Source organism: Acomys minous (assembly GCF_964271855.1).
Source record: "Acomys minous genome assembly, chromosome: 8".
Lineage (NCBI taxonomy): Eukaryota > Metazoa > Chordata > Mammalia > Rodentia > Muridae > Acomys > Acomys minous.
Genome location: NC_140489.1, coordinates 94,340,865 through 94,360,980, shown reverse-complemented (window position 1 = coordinate 94,360,980; position 20,116 = coordinate 94,340,865). Strand labels below are relative to the sequence as shown.

The 20,116-nt window shown below is 44.6% G+C and overlaps 1 protein-coding gene across 1 annotated transcript in view; it reads right to left on the bottom strand.

Moving 5' to 3' along the window:
- The window catches only part of VSNL1 (visinin like 1), a 112,459-nt gene that overhangs the window by 50,354 nt on the left and 41,989 nt on the right, over positions 1 to 20,116 (bottom strand). Inside the window, exon 2 of the mRNA XM_084793019.1 lies at positions 13,116 to 13,282. Within this exon, the coding sequence (XP_084649145.1) occupies positions 13,116 to 13,277 (162 nt within the window). The 5' untranslated portion in view covers positions 13,278 to 13,282. The remainder of the gene's footprint in view (positions 1 to 13,115; positions 13,283 to 20,116) is intronic.

Sequence of the window (20,116 nt, the reverse complement as noted above, 5' to 3'; positions counted from 1 at the left end):
GAGGAAATCAGATAAACAAGACCATTTACAGTAACTTCAAAACAACTCAAAAGAATAAGGAATAACCCTAGCCAAGGAAGTGTGGGACTTCAGAATGAGTATTATTTTAATATACTGAAGAAAAAAATTGAAGGTGACTCAAAGATTAGAAATATCTTCTATTTGCTCACTGGTTGGCAGATTGGGATAATAAAAATGGCTACCTTAAGCTGTTACCTAGCACAGGGTCAGAGTTGCTGTCGGTGCCTCTGGTTGACAGATCTAAGGACTCAATGATAATGTGTGTAACTTCGCTTCACAGCTTTGGACCCTTAGCAATAGGACGCACATGCAGGAAAATGAGCAAAAGACAGTATTCATGTCGTCCTTATCTCTGAAGACACAGTTGATGTCATCCATAGGGCAATCATTTGTCTTTGCTTTCCACCTAAAACACAGTGACCTTTTTTCACCTTGAAGAGAGAAGATAGAGTCTGACTCACAGAGAAAACCCATTTTCCCATTATGGTAACATCTAAGTTACCCTTTTTTTTTTTACTTGAAAACTAGTGAATTCACAAATTTCTCTCCAAGTCTTCATGGGCTCTTTATGGACTAGAGGCTTGGGACAGGCTCATTCCTTTAAGCAACAGGTGCCACAGGGCAGGCATCTTCTTTGAGAATTGGGCTTCAATGATGGAGCAGCACTGTGGTCCTGATCAGCAAACAGGAAATTCTAACATGCCCTGAGAAGGGTCCTACCTTTCCAAGGTTGGGTCCTTACCTCTCTCTGCTCCTCCTGCTCACCCCAGGCCTGAGAAGGGATCATCTTTGTCTTTCTTGTTTACATCTTCACTAAGCCCCAGCCATAGCTCCTGCCACCCCATCTCTTAGAGAGCTGTACTAGACTCTCTCTTACATATTGAGTCTCTTCCCACTTCTTTAAGCCTCCAAAGCCCCGACTCTTCCTCCAAACTCAGTTTTCTCTTTTTTGCTCCTCTGTGGTATGGAGTGTCCATGATATCCCTCCCATGTTGAGTTCAGAAATACACATACAAGGTAGACACAAGTACTTGATGAAAAATGAAGTCATGTTTGTCACCAGCCATTTATGGGTGGATACAATGAGACCTCATGAGGCTTTCTCCTTGTGGCACTACAAAAGTATCTTCTTATTGCTGGTACTGTTTATTTTTTGGGTCTCAAAAACACAATGATAGACCCCCAACAGTGGTCTTCCTCTTCAAGCACATCCTGGCAAGGGCTGCATGGCAGCCATCTAATGCTCATCTGGAGGCTGTGAGCGCAACATTTAGGATGTAGGTACTTTCTGGGATCAATGATCTCTATGGTCTAAAGCCACTCATATCACCCACCCTACTTCTCTTTGGTTAGCTGACATTTTAGACAACCATCAAAAACCATCTTGTTCTTTCCCTCACTCACCCCAGGTCTTCATACTTGATATGGGCTTGGTTGTGTTGCCAAAGTCATATGTTGAAATCCTGAACTTGAAGGTGATGGTATCAGAGAGTGACTGGGTCATGAGAATGAGGTTCTTATGACTGGGATTTGTCATGGAGAAGGATAAGGGGGAGAGCGGGGTGCAGGGTAAAGTGCCATGCAAGTGTGAGTACTTGAGTTTGGATCCCCAGAAACCACATAAAGCTGAATGTGGCTGTGTGTATCTATAATCTTGGCCCGGACTGTGAGATGGGAGATGGATACAGGAGAAGCCCCAGAAATTTGTGAGTCAACTAACCTGCTCTAGATAGCGGCGAGCAACAGGAATCACTGCCTCAAATATGGTAAAGGGCAAGAAATGATAGACTGAGACCAGAGCTGTCCTCTGACCTCTACACATGCGCCATGGCATGTGCAGGCCCACATTTACACACACACACACACACACACACACACACACACACACACACACACTCACATACACGGGAGCACATTGGTTCCTCACACCTGTAAGGACAAAGACAGGAAGCACCCTGTATGAATGAGAAAACAGGACTTCCCCAGCCACTCAATTTTCCACTGTCAAGAACTATGAAAAGTAAACTTTTATTGTTTATAAGCTGCTCAGTCAGAGGTATTTTGTTATAGTAGTTTCCATGGACTAAGAAGCTGCCCTTGTGGACTTTTTAAACTTTACTTTGATTTCAAGATATAATGAAATTGATCAAACTTTTTTCTCTCGAAACTTCTTTGACCAGACAGTTGGTACTTCTCTTGTGTAAATATATTTTGTATCTCTGTTTTAGCTATGTGTATAGACTGTTATATTTAACTCTAGGCTGGGAAGCTTAGAGGATTGTGGATGGCTGACCCTAAGTCTTTCCTACCCCAGAGCTCTTTAGAAGTTATGAGTTTGCTATGGAAAACACTGGGCATTGTTTTCTGAAAATGAATGGCAGTTGCTGATCTCTGTGTTACTGTCCTTAGAGGCATTTCCCCTAAGTTAGACCTAATGAGGCTCTTGGACAACTTAGGATCATTTTACAACTGACTTCTCCCCTTCTGTCACCAGTGATAATAGGCCTGAGTTTGATCTGTGTGCCCACAGGGCAGGGTTCAAATCATAGTAACATGAACATAGACACAAGATGACTGCCACAAACTCCACAGTGACTCCCAGAGCAGAAGTACAAAAATGGCTGAAGGCCAAGGACCATTTGAAGTGGAGATAAGAAGGAAGAGAGAGGGAGAATCATTAATGAGAGCAAATGCTTTCTTCTATCAGGAACTCAATGGGCAATTCACAAGCGTGGGACTGGATTCTCATGTGGATGAGTCCATTGAACTAAAGACCCATGGTGTCTCTCATGCCCACTGATACCAACACCATTTCACAACTTCAAATTGTCAGAAAATCTATCAAAGCAAAGCAGCCTTACCCTGAGACATTGATATATATGAGTTTGCATGTTCAAATACAACCCCTAAGAGAAACTGGCTATCTCTTTTCTCTGACTCTGTTTTCAACTAAAAGCTGCCCTTGGACAATCGGCTGCAGATAACCAAGCAGAAGGCAGGTCTGTCTGGCTTCACACTTTTACTATTAGATATATTCTTTTGACTATTAACTGGCGTAGTGTGGATCTACCTCAGCCATCCTTGTACTATTCTCACACATCTGGGTCTCTATGTGTAAAATGGAGGAAAGGGTGTGCTTGGGGACTTTCAGGGCCTCTTCCCAATCTTATGCTGATGGCAGAGAAGCTGAGGTTTTGTGTAAAAGCATTCCTTTAGGATGTGATGGCGGCAGGACCATCGATAGCCCTCCACACACACCAACCTTATCATGGGAAAGCCAACTCCCAAGGCAGGGCAGCTGCACAAAGTGATTTCACACCCCTGAGACAGGAGAAGGTTATCACAGGGCGCTCTCCGGGGGCAAGTGCTGTCTCTAACTCAAGCCATGCCCATTAGCCTCTCATTTCACTGCAATGAAATGCAGCTGGAGCCCCACATGGACCCTTGCTTGCCCAGACTCTCTCCTTATTGTCCTTTCTTTGAGATTTAAGACCCTAGCTCTCATTTTTCACATTAATTCAAGTTGAAGCGCAGCCTCAGTCATGTTGGCAAACATTCCAAATGTAAATGAACTCCAAGCTTCTCACTAAGAGTTACAACATCCTCTCTGCCCAGTCAAGATGACATTATGCCTTATGTAACAACAGTTTCCCTAAGGGATTAAAATGCATCTGTGTATAGGTCTGCCCAACAACACTTTCATAAGCTCTATTCTCAGTTGTCTCTCATTAGCAAGCAGAATCTCACTCCTTGAAAATTGATCATCACCCTAATTTTTTTTGAGCCAATAATTCTGTTTTCAAAATTAATTTGAGAGACAGAGGTTGAGACTGGGAGGCTAGGAGGCTGAGAGGCTGGGTCAGTTGTAAACAGGAAACTGTCTGTTGGGGAAATAAGGGGACCCAGGTTTATCTTTAGCAGACACATAACATCTGAGCATGGTAGTATGTGTCTATAACTCCAGGGTTGGCAAGGGTGGAGACAGGTGGATCCCCAGAGCTTATTTTCCAGTTAACCTAGCTGAATTGGTATTCTACAGGTTTGGTGTGAGACCCTGCCTGGAAACATAAGGTGGAAATTGATCAAGGAAGACACCTGACATTGACTTCTTGCCTCCACATGCATGTATTTGTGTGGTATGTACATGTATACACACCCACATGAACACAGTCAGATATCACCTAGACACAAAACACACACACACACACACATACACACACACACACACACACACACACAGAACAAAGTACAGATTAGAAATTATAAATTCTTCTATGTGTGTGTGGATGGGCATGTCTGAGTGCATGATGTTCAAGGAAGAAGAGAATAATGAATGTGTCCTGCTTTATTATTCCCAGCTTTATTCCCTTGAGACAGGGTCTCTCGTTGAACCTGGAATCAGGTGAGTGGATAATAAGACCTAAGAAGGATCCTCACTTCTCTGTTCCTCCTACCTCAGTTCTGGGCTTACAGGCACTCAAAACAACCACAACTGGCTTCTAAACACGGGATCTGGAGATTTGAATTGAGGTCTTCAGGCTTTCCTGCAGCTCCTCTCACTGGCTGAGCTACTTCCCTGGCCCAGAAACTGCTGTCCTTACTTGCGTGCCACTGAAGTTAATTTGAAAGTCTAGTTTAGAAGAGGGTTTTCCGTTTCTGTCTTAGGGACAATTAACAGTCAGTAACTAATGCCAAGGGACCTAGAATGTTCTCTCAATGGCTAGAATCATCTTTTGTGACTCTTGGAGCTACTCCAGTTCATGTAACTACAGTGAAAGCTGTGCTGGGAGAGATACACTGTTCTTTAGTAGGAATAGAATTCCCAAAGTCCACCAAGTGATAACCCTTGGTTAATATCTAGACATTTTCTCTATTTGTTAGCCCTGCATTTTATCCACAGTGAGGAGTGTGCCAATGTACCTACTGACTGAACAGTTAGCCCAAGGGACTGGTTAGAACTACTGATCCAGTCCAGCATTTAGGTTTATACAGGTGCTGTGGTTTGTAACTAGCTGAAGGCACTTGTCCACAGTTAGGCAGTAATCAGACAAGACCAATTCTGTAAAACAGAGACTTATACATACACTCCTATATGTATTATATACTATGTAAAACTTCCAGAAAGAACCCCTTACATCCAAAATAGTATATTTTAAAAGAATAAGAGTAAAAATTGAAAGTAGATTTCCAAATCTGTGTAGAGAATCATGGGCTACTTTCTGAATATATTATTAACTAGGATGTATTTCTTATTTTATTAAAAAGTATTTATTACCAAATTCTTAGGTATTCCTAATTCAATAACTTTATCTATTATTTATGTAAGCATACGTGCATGTAGTGTGTGGATGGGTGGTATATGCACATGGGTGGGTGTGTCTATTGCTAAAGGGGACATACTTGGCAGCCACAGGAGGATGTTAGGTGTCCTTCTTTATTAATCAGCACTTTCCCTTGACATAGGGTCTTTCACTGAATCTGGATCAAGGGTGACAGCCAGTAACCTCTATAATACTCAGATGCCAGGCACGTGTTCAAATGCACCTTGCTTTTTATGTGGTTTTAGAGTCCTTGTATCAGGCCCTTATAATTGTGCAGCAAGCTGTTATACCCACTGAACCATCTTCCCAGGCCCTGCAACACTTACTTTTGTTTTAATATATGACACAGGGTGATTCTGTCAATAGAATCTTCAGGAGTAAACTTGTTTACAAATGCTTTTTGCTCAGAGGGTTGTTCAAACTTTTGACATTGGAATTTGATGTTGCTCTTTACAAATGTATTGAGCCAAATTCATTCATAGGTATCCCAGGATACACACAGCCTATGGGCTACAGGTTGGATATGCCTGGCCTGGAGAAGTTTTACTGAACCCCACTGGTATATTTTGCTGCAAATTAAGATGGTTTTGCAAAGTGAAAACAGCCCACTTTCCAGCCCTTCCAGGCTTGGAGCTCCCGGAAGACAATGCATATCTACACAGTACCGACTTCACAAAAAGCACAAAGGAGACCATGAAAGAGTGAAAGAGGAACTGGAAGGACATTTCCTAATGCCAAGTTACAGAAGCTCTTTAGGAAATGGCCACTCAGAGGGACAGGGAATGATTTGGCAGGAACTTTCCTTTTATATGAGAATAAATTTTATTTAAAATTCAAACTGCTGAACCAGGGATGATCAAATTGGACTCCAGGGCACTGTCATCCTTTGCTCAGCAACATCTATCACTATTTTGAGATGAGAATTTGGTACAGTGGAATAAGCCGAGGCTCGGGAGCCCTGGGCTGGAGCCAACAACAGTTAGCGCTTTCGTTGTCTGTGGGAAATGACAAGCCATAGGCAATGAGTTTCCTTTCTGGGGGTGGTGCTTGTGGTGGTGTAAGGGTTAGGATACTGAGGGATGGGTGGAGGACAGATTTAAAAATTATCTTGTGTCCTCTGAGACGGCTCAGTGAGTAAAGGTGCTTGCTATTTAAACCGGATGACCTGAGCCCACATAAAGGTGGAAAGAAATGACTCCTTATACACACACACACACACACACACACACACACACACACACACACACTCATACACACATGCACACACTCAAATATACACACTCACACACTGACACAGACAATGAAACATGCACATGCTCACACACACTCACACACACATATACACTGACAACACACATTCACACACATATGCAGATTCACACACACACTCACACATACTTTCTTTCACACACAAATATACAAACACTCACACACTTTCTCTCTCTCTCTCTCTCTCTCTCTCTCTCTCACACACACACACACACACACACGCACACACACACACTTGAATGCCAGTCCCTGCTACTCCATTCTGGAATGCATGGTGGATATCACTATTGGTTAAAGCTTGGTTCTCTGCTGAACCTTCATAGACCTTGAGTCTACTTCTATATATCTTCCTGTACTGCCATCAAGCTTGGCACGTGAGATAAAACCTACTTCAGGCTTGGTTCTCTGAGACTAAAGGAATAGATCACTTGTGATAAAACACAGCTTAGGGTGGGCTGCAAATAACTTTCATCCTCTCTCTTCCTCCCTCTCCCTCCCTCTCTCTCTCTCTCTCTCTCTCTCTCTCTCTCTCTCTCTCTCTCTCCCTCCCCATGCCTCCCTTCCTTTCTTTTTTTGTTTGTTTTTTTGAGACAGGGTTTCTCTGTGTAGCCTTGGATATCTTACACTAGCTTTGTAGACCAGGCTGGCCTTGAACTCACAGAGATCCACCTGCCTCTGCCTCCTCAAGTCTGAAATTACAGGTGTGTACCATTGTGCCTGGCTCACCTCCATTTTCTTTGGAGAGGCAGAGAATTGGCGCATGCAGCCCAGCTGAGATTGACTTGCACATCTGGTAGTCTCTAAATGCCAAGACTGTTTTAACTATCCCAGTACTACTGTGCAACTCGCCTTGAGACAACCCAAATGAATCCCGAGGACAACAATCTTAAAATGCATAGCAACGTCTACTTAGGGCTCTTTGCAGGACTCTGCTGATAAGGCCTTTGTGGCTTCGGGATTGACCTGACTGTGGAGATGGGTGAATGAGGAAGTGACAGATATGTGTATGGTAAAGCTGGCATCAGGTGGGCCATGTGCTCTGATGGAGATTCAACAATGGCAGCTTGGAAACCCAGAGTGGTTATTATATACGGCTGTTATTATATACAGCTGAGGGAGGAGGCACACTAGCTAATCTTAGGAGAGGGTTTCTGTAGGGGAGCAGTCTCAGTTGGAATCATCCAGGAGGATGGAGCTGTGGTTGATGTTTTCTGCCCACACTGCCCACATGAGTGTGAGACAGTGTGGTCCTTGACTTGGCTGCTCATGCCAACAATACATAGTCACCCAGAGCTCTTCGATTCCGCACACTCTGCTAGGTTTATTCCTTGGCTTTGATATCATGGCAGTGAAGCAAGCTAGAAGTAGCCTTAATCCATCAGGAAGAAGACCCCAGGAGAGGTCCCTTCCTCCCTCAAATGGTTGCTTGCTCACCTCCAGAGTTTGATTATTTTGAAAATTTCAGAGTCTTCCCCGAAAATGGATTAAAATGACAAACCATCTTAATTTTGTGATCTTGGTTTGGCAATTAAAATGATTGTTGGAAAGTAGAAATTCTTATGGGCAGAAAATCAGGTACTTGGTTCTTGTTGACAAAATACAGTTCTTTTCAGCCTAGCTGCAGCAGTGCTGGGGGCAGGGAGGAGAATGTAGCATCTGCTACAACTTCTGTGACCAGAGAGACAGAAATTCCTGGGCATGCAGGGAGCCTGGCGCTCCTCACAGGGTGGCCTTTCATCGGTTGCAGAAGGCTCAGAGTTTACTTGTTCTCAACAGCTAAGGAAACAACTATACTAATTTTTTTAGGGTCCCAAAATGAAGAACCAAATACTGGTTAGATTAAGTAACGGAGATATGTTGTGATATATGGTTCTGGAGGCCACAAAGCCTCAACAAGGCATTGGCAAGGTTGATTTCTTCTGAAGTCTCTCTTTAACTTCTAGATGGTCTTGTCATGGTCTCCTTTCCATACGTCCTGTGTTCAGATTCTTTTTATAAGGATACCAGTCATGGGTGGGTGGGAGGGTCTGTCCACTCTATTTACCATGCTTTAAGGTGTTCAGCTCTTTAAAGACCCTACACCCGAACACAGCCACATTCAGATATATACTAGGGAATAAGATGTCAACGTACCAGCTTGTGCAAACAATACATACTCAGTCAGGACTTTATCCGTCCCTACACTCTGCTAGGTTTGGCCCTTTGTTTTGCTATCCATAGTGGCAAAGTAAGCTAGGAATGGCCTTAATCCAGCCAGGAAGACAGCCCACTTTGAAATTAGCATTATTTCCTATTCACTCTTGTCCCATTACCAAGCATGAATGACAACCCTTCTGTTTTAGCTCAGGAGAGCCTGCTGGGCAAGGAGGACTGTCCTGAAGTTGGCTGAGGTGGTTTTCACCACAAGGCTTCGTAAGAAGGAGCTGTGTAGCCAGCAGCAAATGCTTCCTGAAGCTTCTCTTTGGCAGGCTCCCTGCTCGCTGCTGGGTTTATGATGACTGAAATGTTGTGACTATGGAAGACACCATGTCTAGATCTGTGTCACAAAGCTCATTCCAGCAGATGAATGGGGCGGGCTGCGGACACAGTGCATCCCACACACATGCACACGTGCAAGAATAGTGAGGTGCCCTCATGTGCTCTGTTCACACACAACCTCACAGAGATGACCAGAGACAAGGGCAAGTAACTTCTCTTAACTGTTGTAAAAGACTCCCTTCCTTCTCAGAGGTGGGAGTCTCTCTTTCTCTGAGATTTGTCCCACAGTGTACCTTCACCACAGTGCTTTTGGCCTCCTGCTGAGAGGCTCTTTTGAGAGCTACAAGGTAGTTAATGTTGGTTTCTTTCTGAATATGTATGTGTAGTGTATAGGGTACATGTGTCCATATGTGTGTGTGCATACATGAGTGTGTGTGGATATATAGGCCAGAGGTCAAGGTCAGGTGTCCTCTTCAATTTCAATTGCTCTTCCTCTTATTCTCTGAGGCATCATTTCTCACTGAACCCGAAGGTTGCAGATTTGGCTATGCTGGCTGACCAATGAGCTCCAGGGATTCGCCTCTCCCCACTTCCCACAGCATCGAGCATCCCCAATCTTTAACATCTATCCTGCCTTTGCCTTTCATGATGCTGGGAAATTTGCCTTATTTTTCTAAACCTCTGCTTTCACATTGTTAGAGGTCCACTTGCTGAAGATGTTCCTTTACATTTGGAACTCCAAAAGGCTTATGTTGTGAGGGCAAGGCTGAGGGTCACGGCACCTGGCCTAGCAGATGAGTGTTTCCCTTTATTTAGCTCCTATCTCAGTCTTTATTATTGTTGGTTTTAGAGCAACTGGGCTAATTCTGGAATGTCAAAGGGCTGAGGCAGCAATAGAGGTTGCACAGAGACAGAAGCTGCAGTGGGCTTTATCCCATCAGAGACTGAAGTGGGCTTTGCCCTGCCAGAGACTGGTTAGCTTCATCAGTGGGTTCTGGGACACCCCTGGGAGAACACTGGCTCTTCAGAAGTGCTTCAAGAAAGTCATTTCTCATCAAGTGCCTCCTGGACCTCTTACATAACCCTCAGTTTTTCCCTTCTCCGCATCAGAGCTGCTTTCCTTTTTGTCTGTGTACATGGCATATTTCTTCTGTGATTCTCCCTTGATCTCTGGCCTTGGATGACATTGAGAGGCCTTTGCTTTCTGCCTCTTTGACACAAGAGCAGAGGCCAGACTCAAGGCTCACTGGTAAGGGACTGAAATTAGAGGCTCTCTAGAACATCTACTGATCTCAGAAAGTCTGGTATCATTTTCCTGAAGCAAATCCACTGGGTATAATTTGGGGTGAAGGTGGAGATGGGAGGAAGAGTGAGCGTGGTGGGTGATCCTGGTCCACACACTTCTGTGTGTCATAAAACACAGAGTATGCCCAATGTTTCCACAGATGAGTGTAAGGCAGAGGTTTTTGCAGTGTATGAATGACATAGAGACTTTTCTCCTTCTTCAAAAAGATAAGCCCCTTGATTTTTAGACAAGTAATGGGGACTATGACACCCTGAGCTCTCTTTTTAAAAAATTTTTATTTTATTAATTTATTCTTATTACATCTCAATGGTTACCCCATCCCTTGTATCCTCCCACTCCTCCCTCCCTCTCTTTTCCCCCTTACTCTCCCCCCCCATGACTGTGACTGAGACCCTGAGCTCTCTTAATCAGTGATATGAAGGTGTCTTTGACACAGCCCATTTATGTCTGCCTTTCTTGATGCTGAGAGTGGGATGTCTCCAAGCACAGGCTACCTCCAGATTAGGAGATGGCAGAATATAAGTCTGAGAGTAGAGGGGGAAATCACCAGATGACCTAGGAAGCACATCTGTTCTACTTCTGCTCAGAATTAATTTATACCAGTTAAGTAATGGGTGTGTCTCCTGAAATTTCTACACAAAATGCTAATGACTAGTTACTTGGATCGTTTCAGGAATGTCATTGTGATTTCAAATTTGTGTGTGTGTGTGTGTGTGTGTGTGTGTGTGTGTGTGTGTTTATTTCCTGGTTTATTGTCAGCATGACGTAACCAGGAATCATCTGGGAAGAGGGAGTCCAAATGCAGAGATTGCCCAGATCAGATCAGCCTGTGGCCATATCTGTGGGGCACTATCTTGATTGTTGATTGATGTGGGAGGGCCTGTCTCACTGCAGGTGGTACCACTCCTGCCTGGTAGTCCTAGGTTATATAAAAATTTTAAAAAGCTGGTTGAGCATGAACCAGAAGGAGTAAGCATGTAAACAGTGTTTCTCCATGGTTTCAGCTTCAGTTGCTGCCCCAACTTCCCTAACCATACACTGCGACTTGGAAGTGTAAGCCAAATAAACCCTTTAATCAGAGCATTTATCACAGCAATAGTGTGTGTGTGTGTGTGTGTGTGTGTGTGTGTGTGTGCGCGTGTGTGTATACACCATAGCACATGCGTGGAGGTAAGAGGAGAGCTTGCCTGACTTGGTTCCCTTTCCAACATTTCATCATGTGGTTTCTGGGGACCGAGCTGGGTGGCAGATGCCTTCACTTAGCTGAGCCATCTCATAGACTTTCCACAGTGATCGGATCACATGTGTACATGCGTTGCATGATACGATATTCTATTTACTCTTTGGGTTCTTCATGCACACAATTGAACAGTTATCAATGTCTATGCACTATCTGCTTATTGATTTAGTTTGCTAGCTGGTCAGCTTTCAATTCCATAAGCAGCCATCAGCTCGCCATCCTAATACGAACCCGAGCCTTTAACACAATCCGTTCTTGGCCACACAGCCGTAACCCCGATCTTCTCCCTTGGTTCTTCCTCTCTTCATTCCTCACTCCTTCACTTTCCTTTCTAAGTCGCCTCACTGCACTTACAGAGCTACGAAGCTCCTCTTAATTTTATTTCTGTCTCATTTAGAATCCCTGAGCTTATTTCTGTACTTACGTTTTAGCATTGCTGGAATTCAGCGATCTCGACGGCTGTACATGTCATAGTGCAAATCTATCGGACTTCATCTTCCACGTTGCCCTGGATGGGCATTTGGGTGTCTTCGCAGTTTCATCATTGTGAACAGAGCAGCTATGAGGACACCCCGTCTTCTGAGAGCCCCCTCCTTGAACGTGTGTAAGAGGGAAGGGCTAAGGCTATGGGATAAATGTTCAGCCCCAGAGATAAAGACCCTCAGAGCTCTACACAAACCTCTCACGCATGGATATGCACCTGGATAGTTCGCATAGCTCACACTGACATTTGTTATAATAAAATAATAAAACGCGACATTTTCTACTTGGTATTTCAGCCAGAAAAGGTTAAAACAAAACCAAAAAAAAAAAATTGCATCTCTTCCACCAGTGTAACGTTATGTAAGTGTCCACATGACGGAATGCCCTAGATTATGCCTGAACCACAGTAATTCACAAACTCGGGCAAGCCAGGACAACGCCACTGCAGCAGAAATTATCTTTGATGGTAGCTAACATCCCAGGGAAGATTACTTCTAAGCATTGTAAAATACTGAGTCCACGTGGTAGACATTGACGACTGAATATCTGTAACACCCTGCCTGCGCTTTTAAATGGGCTGTGTTGGGACTCCAACTCCTTACCTGTAGACGAGAGAACTTTTCTTGGTGCTCAAAGATACAAGTCTCTTGCACTGAGAAAGAATATGTGAATTTCTATGTATCTCTCTGTGCCTGTGTGATCAGCAGACACTATTGCTGAACATTTTATAGCTCTTTTATAAGGCACCCTCACCATCTACAACCATATTTAATACTTTCGCAATTATTTTTCCTTGTTCCGAAATTGCTTCACTCGTCTCTAGAAACACACACGGACTCACATGCTCACACACGCACACACGCACGCACGCACGCCCCCACTCCCCCTTGCATCCCCTTTGCATCAAAACAGCTCTGTGAAGGTTAGAACAGCGAGCCGCTAAGAGCTGAAGCTGACCAGCTCTCATTTGCAGTGGGGAGCAGCTGGAGTCCCGTACCTTCACATACAGCTGCTGGAACTCCTCCAGGTTCAGCCTCCCGCTTGGACAGTCCTTGAGGAACCCCTTGTACCACTGCTTGAGCTCGTGCTCGTTGAACTCGGTGCTCTTCACCAGGTCCTCCATGACTTCCGGGGCCAGTTTGCTATTCTGTTTCCCCATCCTGCCTGCAGAAAACCACATCGGTATAGTTAGCACAATGACTACAAGGGGCTCTTGGTCAGAACTCACTTCTGCCTGCCTGGTCGCGGGCTCCCCGAGCCTGCATCCTTCCCTTTAAGTCTAGAATAGACAGGAACAGAAAAACTCCTTTGGATAAGCCTGAGGTCTGTTTATCTGGTCCTCCATGTCACGTGGCGTTGACTCTCACTTAGAAACCAGACAGCCATTGTTCTTGATGTTCATGGTAGGTACCTGGGAGCTTGCTGGCTCCTCCTTCTGTGAGTCACAGCTCTCTAGCACTTGATACCCACACATTTAATTCTACATTTACTTTTCAGAGGTATTGGGAGAGAGTTGGACAAGAACCGTGGGAGGACCTTGTAGCCAAATATTTAAGAAGCGGCTTAGAAAACCCCAACATAGATGTCACGGTTGAAGTAGTTCCACAGTTTTGGATTTTCTAAAAAACAAAGGCAGCCCGTTTTGACTGGACACATTGTTCTTAGTCTTCTCATCTTGACGCATTTCCTATGAGGCTGCCTTAGTGTTGGCGTTTTCTAAAGTTTGGTTAGTGAATTTTCATCGACTAAATCTCATCCTGCATTTTTAATCATTTGAAGTTAAAATAACTGCATAAAGTCAAATTTCCTACTGGAATTGTATATTTGCACGGTCAAGGGCAAGGCATAGTGTAGGGGGAAAAGTCAGACTTGCAATTTGTAGACTGTCACCTTGGCTCGTAATTAACTACTGTGTGTTAGTTACAGAAATATTAATTATTGTCCTCTTTTAATTTCTTCATAAATAAAAATCCAGCTTCACTGTGATGACCAATTAAGAGAATAACTTATAATTAAAATGGTTGTATTTTTGCTACATAATGAATATGTATATATATTATTTTTGAGACAATATTTCTCTTTTTTCTAATTTTTTTAATTGAAATATAAAATCATTCATATTACATCTCAATTGCTATCCCATCCCATGCATCCTCCCATTCCTCCCTCCCTCCTGCTTTCACCCCATTCCCCTTCCCTATGACTGTGACTGATGGGGACCTCCTCCCCTTGAATATGATGCTAGGGTATTAAGTTTCTTCTTGGTAGTCTGCTATCCTTCCTCCGAGTGCCATCGGGCCTCCCCATCAAGGGGACATGGCCAAAAAAAGGGGCACCAAAGGGGCACCAGAGTTCATGTGAAAGTCAATGCCCAGTCTCCACTTAACTGTGGAGAATATTCTGTCCCTTGGATAGGTCTGGGTAGGGGTTTGATGATGACTGCACATATTGTCCTTGGTTGGTGCCATAGATCGAGCAGAACCCCTGGGCCCAGACCTGCCTATCATAGTGTTCTTCTTGTAGGTTTCTAGGACACTCTGGATCCATCTATTTCCCTATCTCCTATATTTCTCCCACCTTAGGATGTCTTCACCACCATCCCATTTTCCTGGTAAGGAGACAATATTTCTCTGTGTAGCCTTTCATGTCTTGGACTTGCTTTGTAGAGCAGGCTGTCCTCAAACTTATAGTGATCTGCTCACCACACCCAGCTAGATAATGAATATTTAAAAATCCTTTTTAATGTTGTTTTATAATAATAAAATTATTAAAATGTGGCCAATAAGCCACAAAGTGACTGAAAAATTCACAAAAGTCTGAGGATACATCCGAAGGAGAAAAGTACCAGAAGATCTTTAAGATCTAGTTAGTAGGATGATTTAGGTTTGAAAGAATGTGCTCAAGTAGACTCCACATATCTTAAGCAGGTCTATCTTGCAACAGCCCTGAGGGGAAAATGTCATCTCATATTTTACTGCTGTAATTATTTTAGTCTCCTCCAGAAGCAGAGCCCATAGCTTTCAACCAGTAACCTGGCCCGACTCTGAACAGGTCTTTCACTACAACAAAACCAAGCTATGCTCCCTACTTCCAGGAGGGTGTGCACCTCTGCACCATCCCAGCAGCCTGGGGCAGTACACAGGACACTTTAGGATGGCCAGTTATTCTCCAAGCCCCTATGTTTGATACAGGGGATCAGCAACTCTGCCCTCTATCAAGGAGTCTCCCTCTCTACTTACTTTTGCTCTGAATTTCACTTCAAAGACTCTTACTAGCAACTGTCTCTTAATTACAAGTTACGGAGGCATTCCACAGCTGGATGTGGAAATCAAGTGGGCACTCAGGTGTGAGATTTAATTAATCCGGGTAAGAAAACTGTAATTCACTGTTGTCCTCATAATCAAAAGACAGGCCGCCCAAGCTTTCAGTCTGCTACTTTGTTCTTTTTGGTAGTGGCATCCACCTTCATTATTAATTAGAATCCCACCTCACAATAGGGACTCCTGAGTATATGATGTCAGTTTGCTGAAGGCCCTAGATGAAGCACTCCACACACTTCATCAAGGACCAGAATGGCTGCCTGGAACTCAGGGCACTGGGGAAACTTCTCCTGGGTAACACACCTAAGGAAAGGTAGAGCTGGGCTTTGATGCAGAGAGGGTCATGTTGCTGCTGGATGGGCTGGCTTGTCACAGAAAGATTTATCAAAGTCTCACACTCCATAAATATGTATTAATTAATCATTAGAAATAAGTGAAAAGTTACAAAAACAACACACTCCAAATACCTTTAGAAATTCAACAGTGTACCAGTTTAAGAGACTGTGAATCTCCATAGATCATTTGTGATGCCTTAAGCTGTTCCCACTGGCTGGGAAAGGACAAATCTCTCTCATACAAGGGGCATTGTTTGAGCTCTGAGTCATAATTCTGGAGACTCAAGTGCATAACTTCATGCCCTTCGCTTATGGTCATGGTCAATGCTATTGCTCAGGTGTGCCCAGAGTGGGTGGATCCTGCACAAAGTCTTGTTACGGCCTGCTCTAGACATTGTGCCACTGTGCCCAGCACCAGCCCAGGCCTCACCAGGCTCAACTTCTTCTTCTTCTTCTTCTTCTTCTTCACTCCCCAGATTCTATCCTAACCCTCCCCAGTGCACAGCTGTGTGAATAGAGTTTTGAGCCACCAGCCTTACCACTGGATCTGTTCCCTTCAACTTCGGCACTGTGCCCTTGTCTCCAGCACACAGCCCATCTCCCAAGCCCAGCACAAGTTCCACTGGCTAAGGAGCATCACCACTTTCCAGTCTGTCTTTTCTCTGTATGGTAATGATGATGAGTGGTTACAGACTTCAGGCCTTGCACGTTGCACAGACTTCCAAGTTCTTTAGAATAGTGGGACCCTTTGTCTTCTAATCCAACTCCTTCCTTCTCTGTTAATTGACCTCAGTTCTCATCTTACCTCTTCTGTGAGACGGGGCCATCCTCCAACCTAGAGCTCTCCCTTATGGTAAAACGTCCATGATCTTAATTTTTCTACTGGATCTTTTCTTCTGTTTAAAATTTCCTTACTTCCTTATTTCCTTCTCTTTATTTGGAGACAGACAGACAGGCAGACAGAGAGACCACACACACACACACACACACACACACACACACACAGACACACACACACACACACACACACACACACACACACACACACAGAGAGAGAGAGAGAGAGAGAGAGAGAGAGAGAGAGAGAGAGAGAGATATTCAGAGACAGAGACAGATATATGGTGGTGTGTGTGAGGGGTGTGACTCTTTGCATCTTTGGTCATTTCTATTAGATGCTCCATCAACACTTTCTCGGGGAATGAGTAGTAAGGAAGACTCACATATTTGATACACATTGTCACAGGGAAATTAGTCTCATTGTCTCTATCTGAAAAGAGTTGATGGGCCCCTAAGTCTGAGATACAGTCCACAGATGGCATCAATGTTGTGCTTAACTGTGTGGAAAACAGCCTGCCCTGCTAAAGACAGGCTACCTGTCTGCTCTCATCCTTTAATTTTGAATACCTTAAAGGGATAGTGTATGCCTTTCACCTTAGGATCCTTGTGTCTGATATAAAGACGGGGTATTGCAATGTCTTTAAATAAATGGGTGTGCATAGCTTATGCTTCCAACTCATACGCCTTTCATTCTGGGCTACAGTGGTATGAGCCTAGTAATCTTTCTTATTATGGACTCAGAATGGCAGAAAGGGTAGAAATGATTACAAGACTTACAGTATCCCCAAGCAGAGTTCCCATGACATACAGTGAGGAGAGAAATGGTGCCTCTGTCTCCAGCTTACTCTGCAGTCTTGGGCAATTCATTTCCCCTCTCAGTTTCTCCACTTAAAAAGAGAACAAGTTGGATCAAGTGATCTTTGAGGCTCACCTAGCTCCACCATCGTCTGATTGGCTGCACACGTTTCTAACTGTGAATCACAGATTTCAGACTGGCTTGTGTCAGCACATGCCCACTCTGCCTTTTTACTGTCAGCACTTGAACATTTTTGTTACCCAAGAAGAGAGGGGACAGAAACCATGTATTATTTTTAAGCTGGTATTCCAGGCAATAAGCGAAAACCCAACCCTGCCCAAGGCCAGATGAACTTCTTAGTGCCTGAGACGCAGAAGAGAGAAGATCAAGGCTGAATACAGCAGAACCAAGTTGAGGTCCATCATGGGCATGAGAACTCAGGGAGGATGGAGCCTTTAGAAAGCCCAAATCACTTAATTGCGAACGGCTTAGAACAGATAGGGACTTGTATACTATCTTGTTGTACAAGAGGCTTTTGAGTAACAGAGTTCACTTAAGTGCTGTCAGAAGGAGATTATCAGAAGTCCCTTATTAGTGCTAGTGCTTTGCAGGCCAGAGAAAGTGATTTACCCTAGCTCTGTTAGCCAGGGAAGGTTTAGCAAGGCATGGTAAGAGACCTCACACCCCTTTGCTTATTGATACAGGACAGCATCCTCTACTCCCTGGATGCCTCAATGATCTCCACTGGTGGTCCTGCCACACGGTTTGTTTATTCCCTGCCCACATCCTACCACATCTAGTAGCATATTCTAGAGCAGAATAAACAGATCATTGGGAACAGCCAGGAGCACCTGTAGGAGAGAAAGCTTTTCCCCTTACCAAGGAAGCAGCTATGTACATCTTTTCTCCACAGCCCTTTCAGGCTCTGTGTGTGTGTGTGTGTGTGTGTGTGTGTGTGTGTGTGTGTGTGTGTGTGTATGTGTGTATGTGTGTATATGCATGCATGTGTGTGTATTTTTCTCTGTCTGTGTCTGTCTGCTTCTCTCTCTCTCTCTCTCTCTCTCTCTCTCTCTCTCTCTCTCTCTCTCTCTCAGCTTCCTAGTACATAATAGGGCCTGCTGAGCTCCAATAGGCACACTGAGCTACACAGCTTGCTCCTCCCAGGTAATCTGGCAATCAGCCTGGTTGGATCTGAGTAAAATTCATCTATAAATCCTGGGTGGCTGAGATGGAGCAGCCAAGCCACATGTGCAGACACACAGCAGTGTAAGTACAATGGGAAACAGGCTTGGACAGCAGCCCAGACCAGCAGAAGGAAGGGCTTTGGGACACAGGCCTCAAACCTCTGGAATGCAGGAACCGCTCACTAGGGTAGAAGATGGCTTGGAAGGGAGCCAGGCTGGTTCTAGTGTCGAATTACCAGTTCAACCTCAGACAAATTAGCTCTTAGCTCTAGCTCTTGGCTTCTTGTCTGTCCGCAGAGATAACTAGAAGAAGCCGGTCTTGCTCACGCGCCAGTTGCTTGCTTGCATGGCGCTTTGTTCCCTGCCGCCTGTCTAAACCTTACTGCTCCCGCAACGTTCTGTTCATCCCTGCTTTCTCCATGACCCTATGTGTGGCTTTCAGTCCTCCGCTCTTGTATTTAATGTCAGTTTCCTGCCTGTCGTGATGGGAGGCGTTATAAACAGAAGCAGACAGAAAACCCCCCAGAGCAGCTCAGTTTGGCAGGAATTCCTAAGCAAATTCTGTGGGAAAGGGTCTGCACTGGGTGTGGCGCGATATAAATAGAAAGGGGGCTCAAAAGACCTTCATATATCTTAAATACAAAGCACGACGAAATGGTGTTCATTGCAGAGCAATCACTGTAGTGACAGGGAACAGACAACGAGATAGAATCCCATCAGTCACTCACCTTAGTGACTAATCCCCGGCTGAAAACTCCTCTCTAAACATGTCTGGACACATTAATCACCCCTGGCTGCCTCCGTGGGACCCTTTCTCCTTAGAGGGAAGCCTGCAACTTGTAAGGCAGGTAAGTACAATAATAAGTCAAGCGTGGCTCACCACTGCACCCCACGAAGGGATGAGGACATCCAGGGCAGCACACAGGTAACCCGAGTCCTCTCGGAATCCACACTCTCTGTCTTGATATCCCTGATTCTTGTACTGGGGCCTGGCATAAAGAATTCAGAAACCATACAGTTGGGGCCGACCTAAGCCTGAGAGAACTGCCTCTAGGCAGTTCTGGTCCAAGCTTTCTGGTTTTCGGCTAGAGGGTTTGACACTCAGGAAAAGAGAGAGACTCTCTTAGATCACAGAGGCAGCTGGGGGCTGAACTGTGGTGAGAAGCCTGGGATACCGAGCCAGATGGTGCCCCACCCCTGACCTTTGCAGTTTGTTGACCCCAAGCCAAAGGCTCAAAGGCTTGTAAGAGTCAAGCATGTTTATCTCTGTGCAGAGAGGTTCAAACGGCCCCATGTTGCCATTCCCCTGGGGGTCCCATAAACAAACGATTCTGGGTTGCTACTTTCTAGAGCCTGTTGAGAGACAAGAACCATAGTTACCCAGAACGCTGTATAGCAGTTTCCTTTTGGATAAAGGTAATTAACCGAGATCTTATCATTTCTACTCCACTTTCCCCTTCTTCCAAGAGCCAAGTGCTCATAAGCAGTATGTCTCAGGGGACAGGCAGGGTGTTGATGGCAGGCTG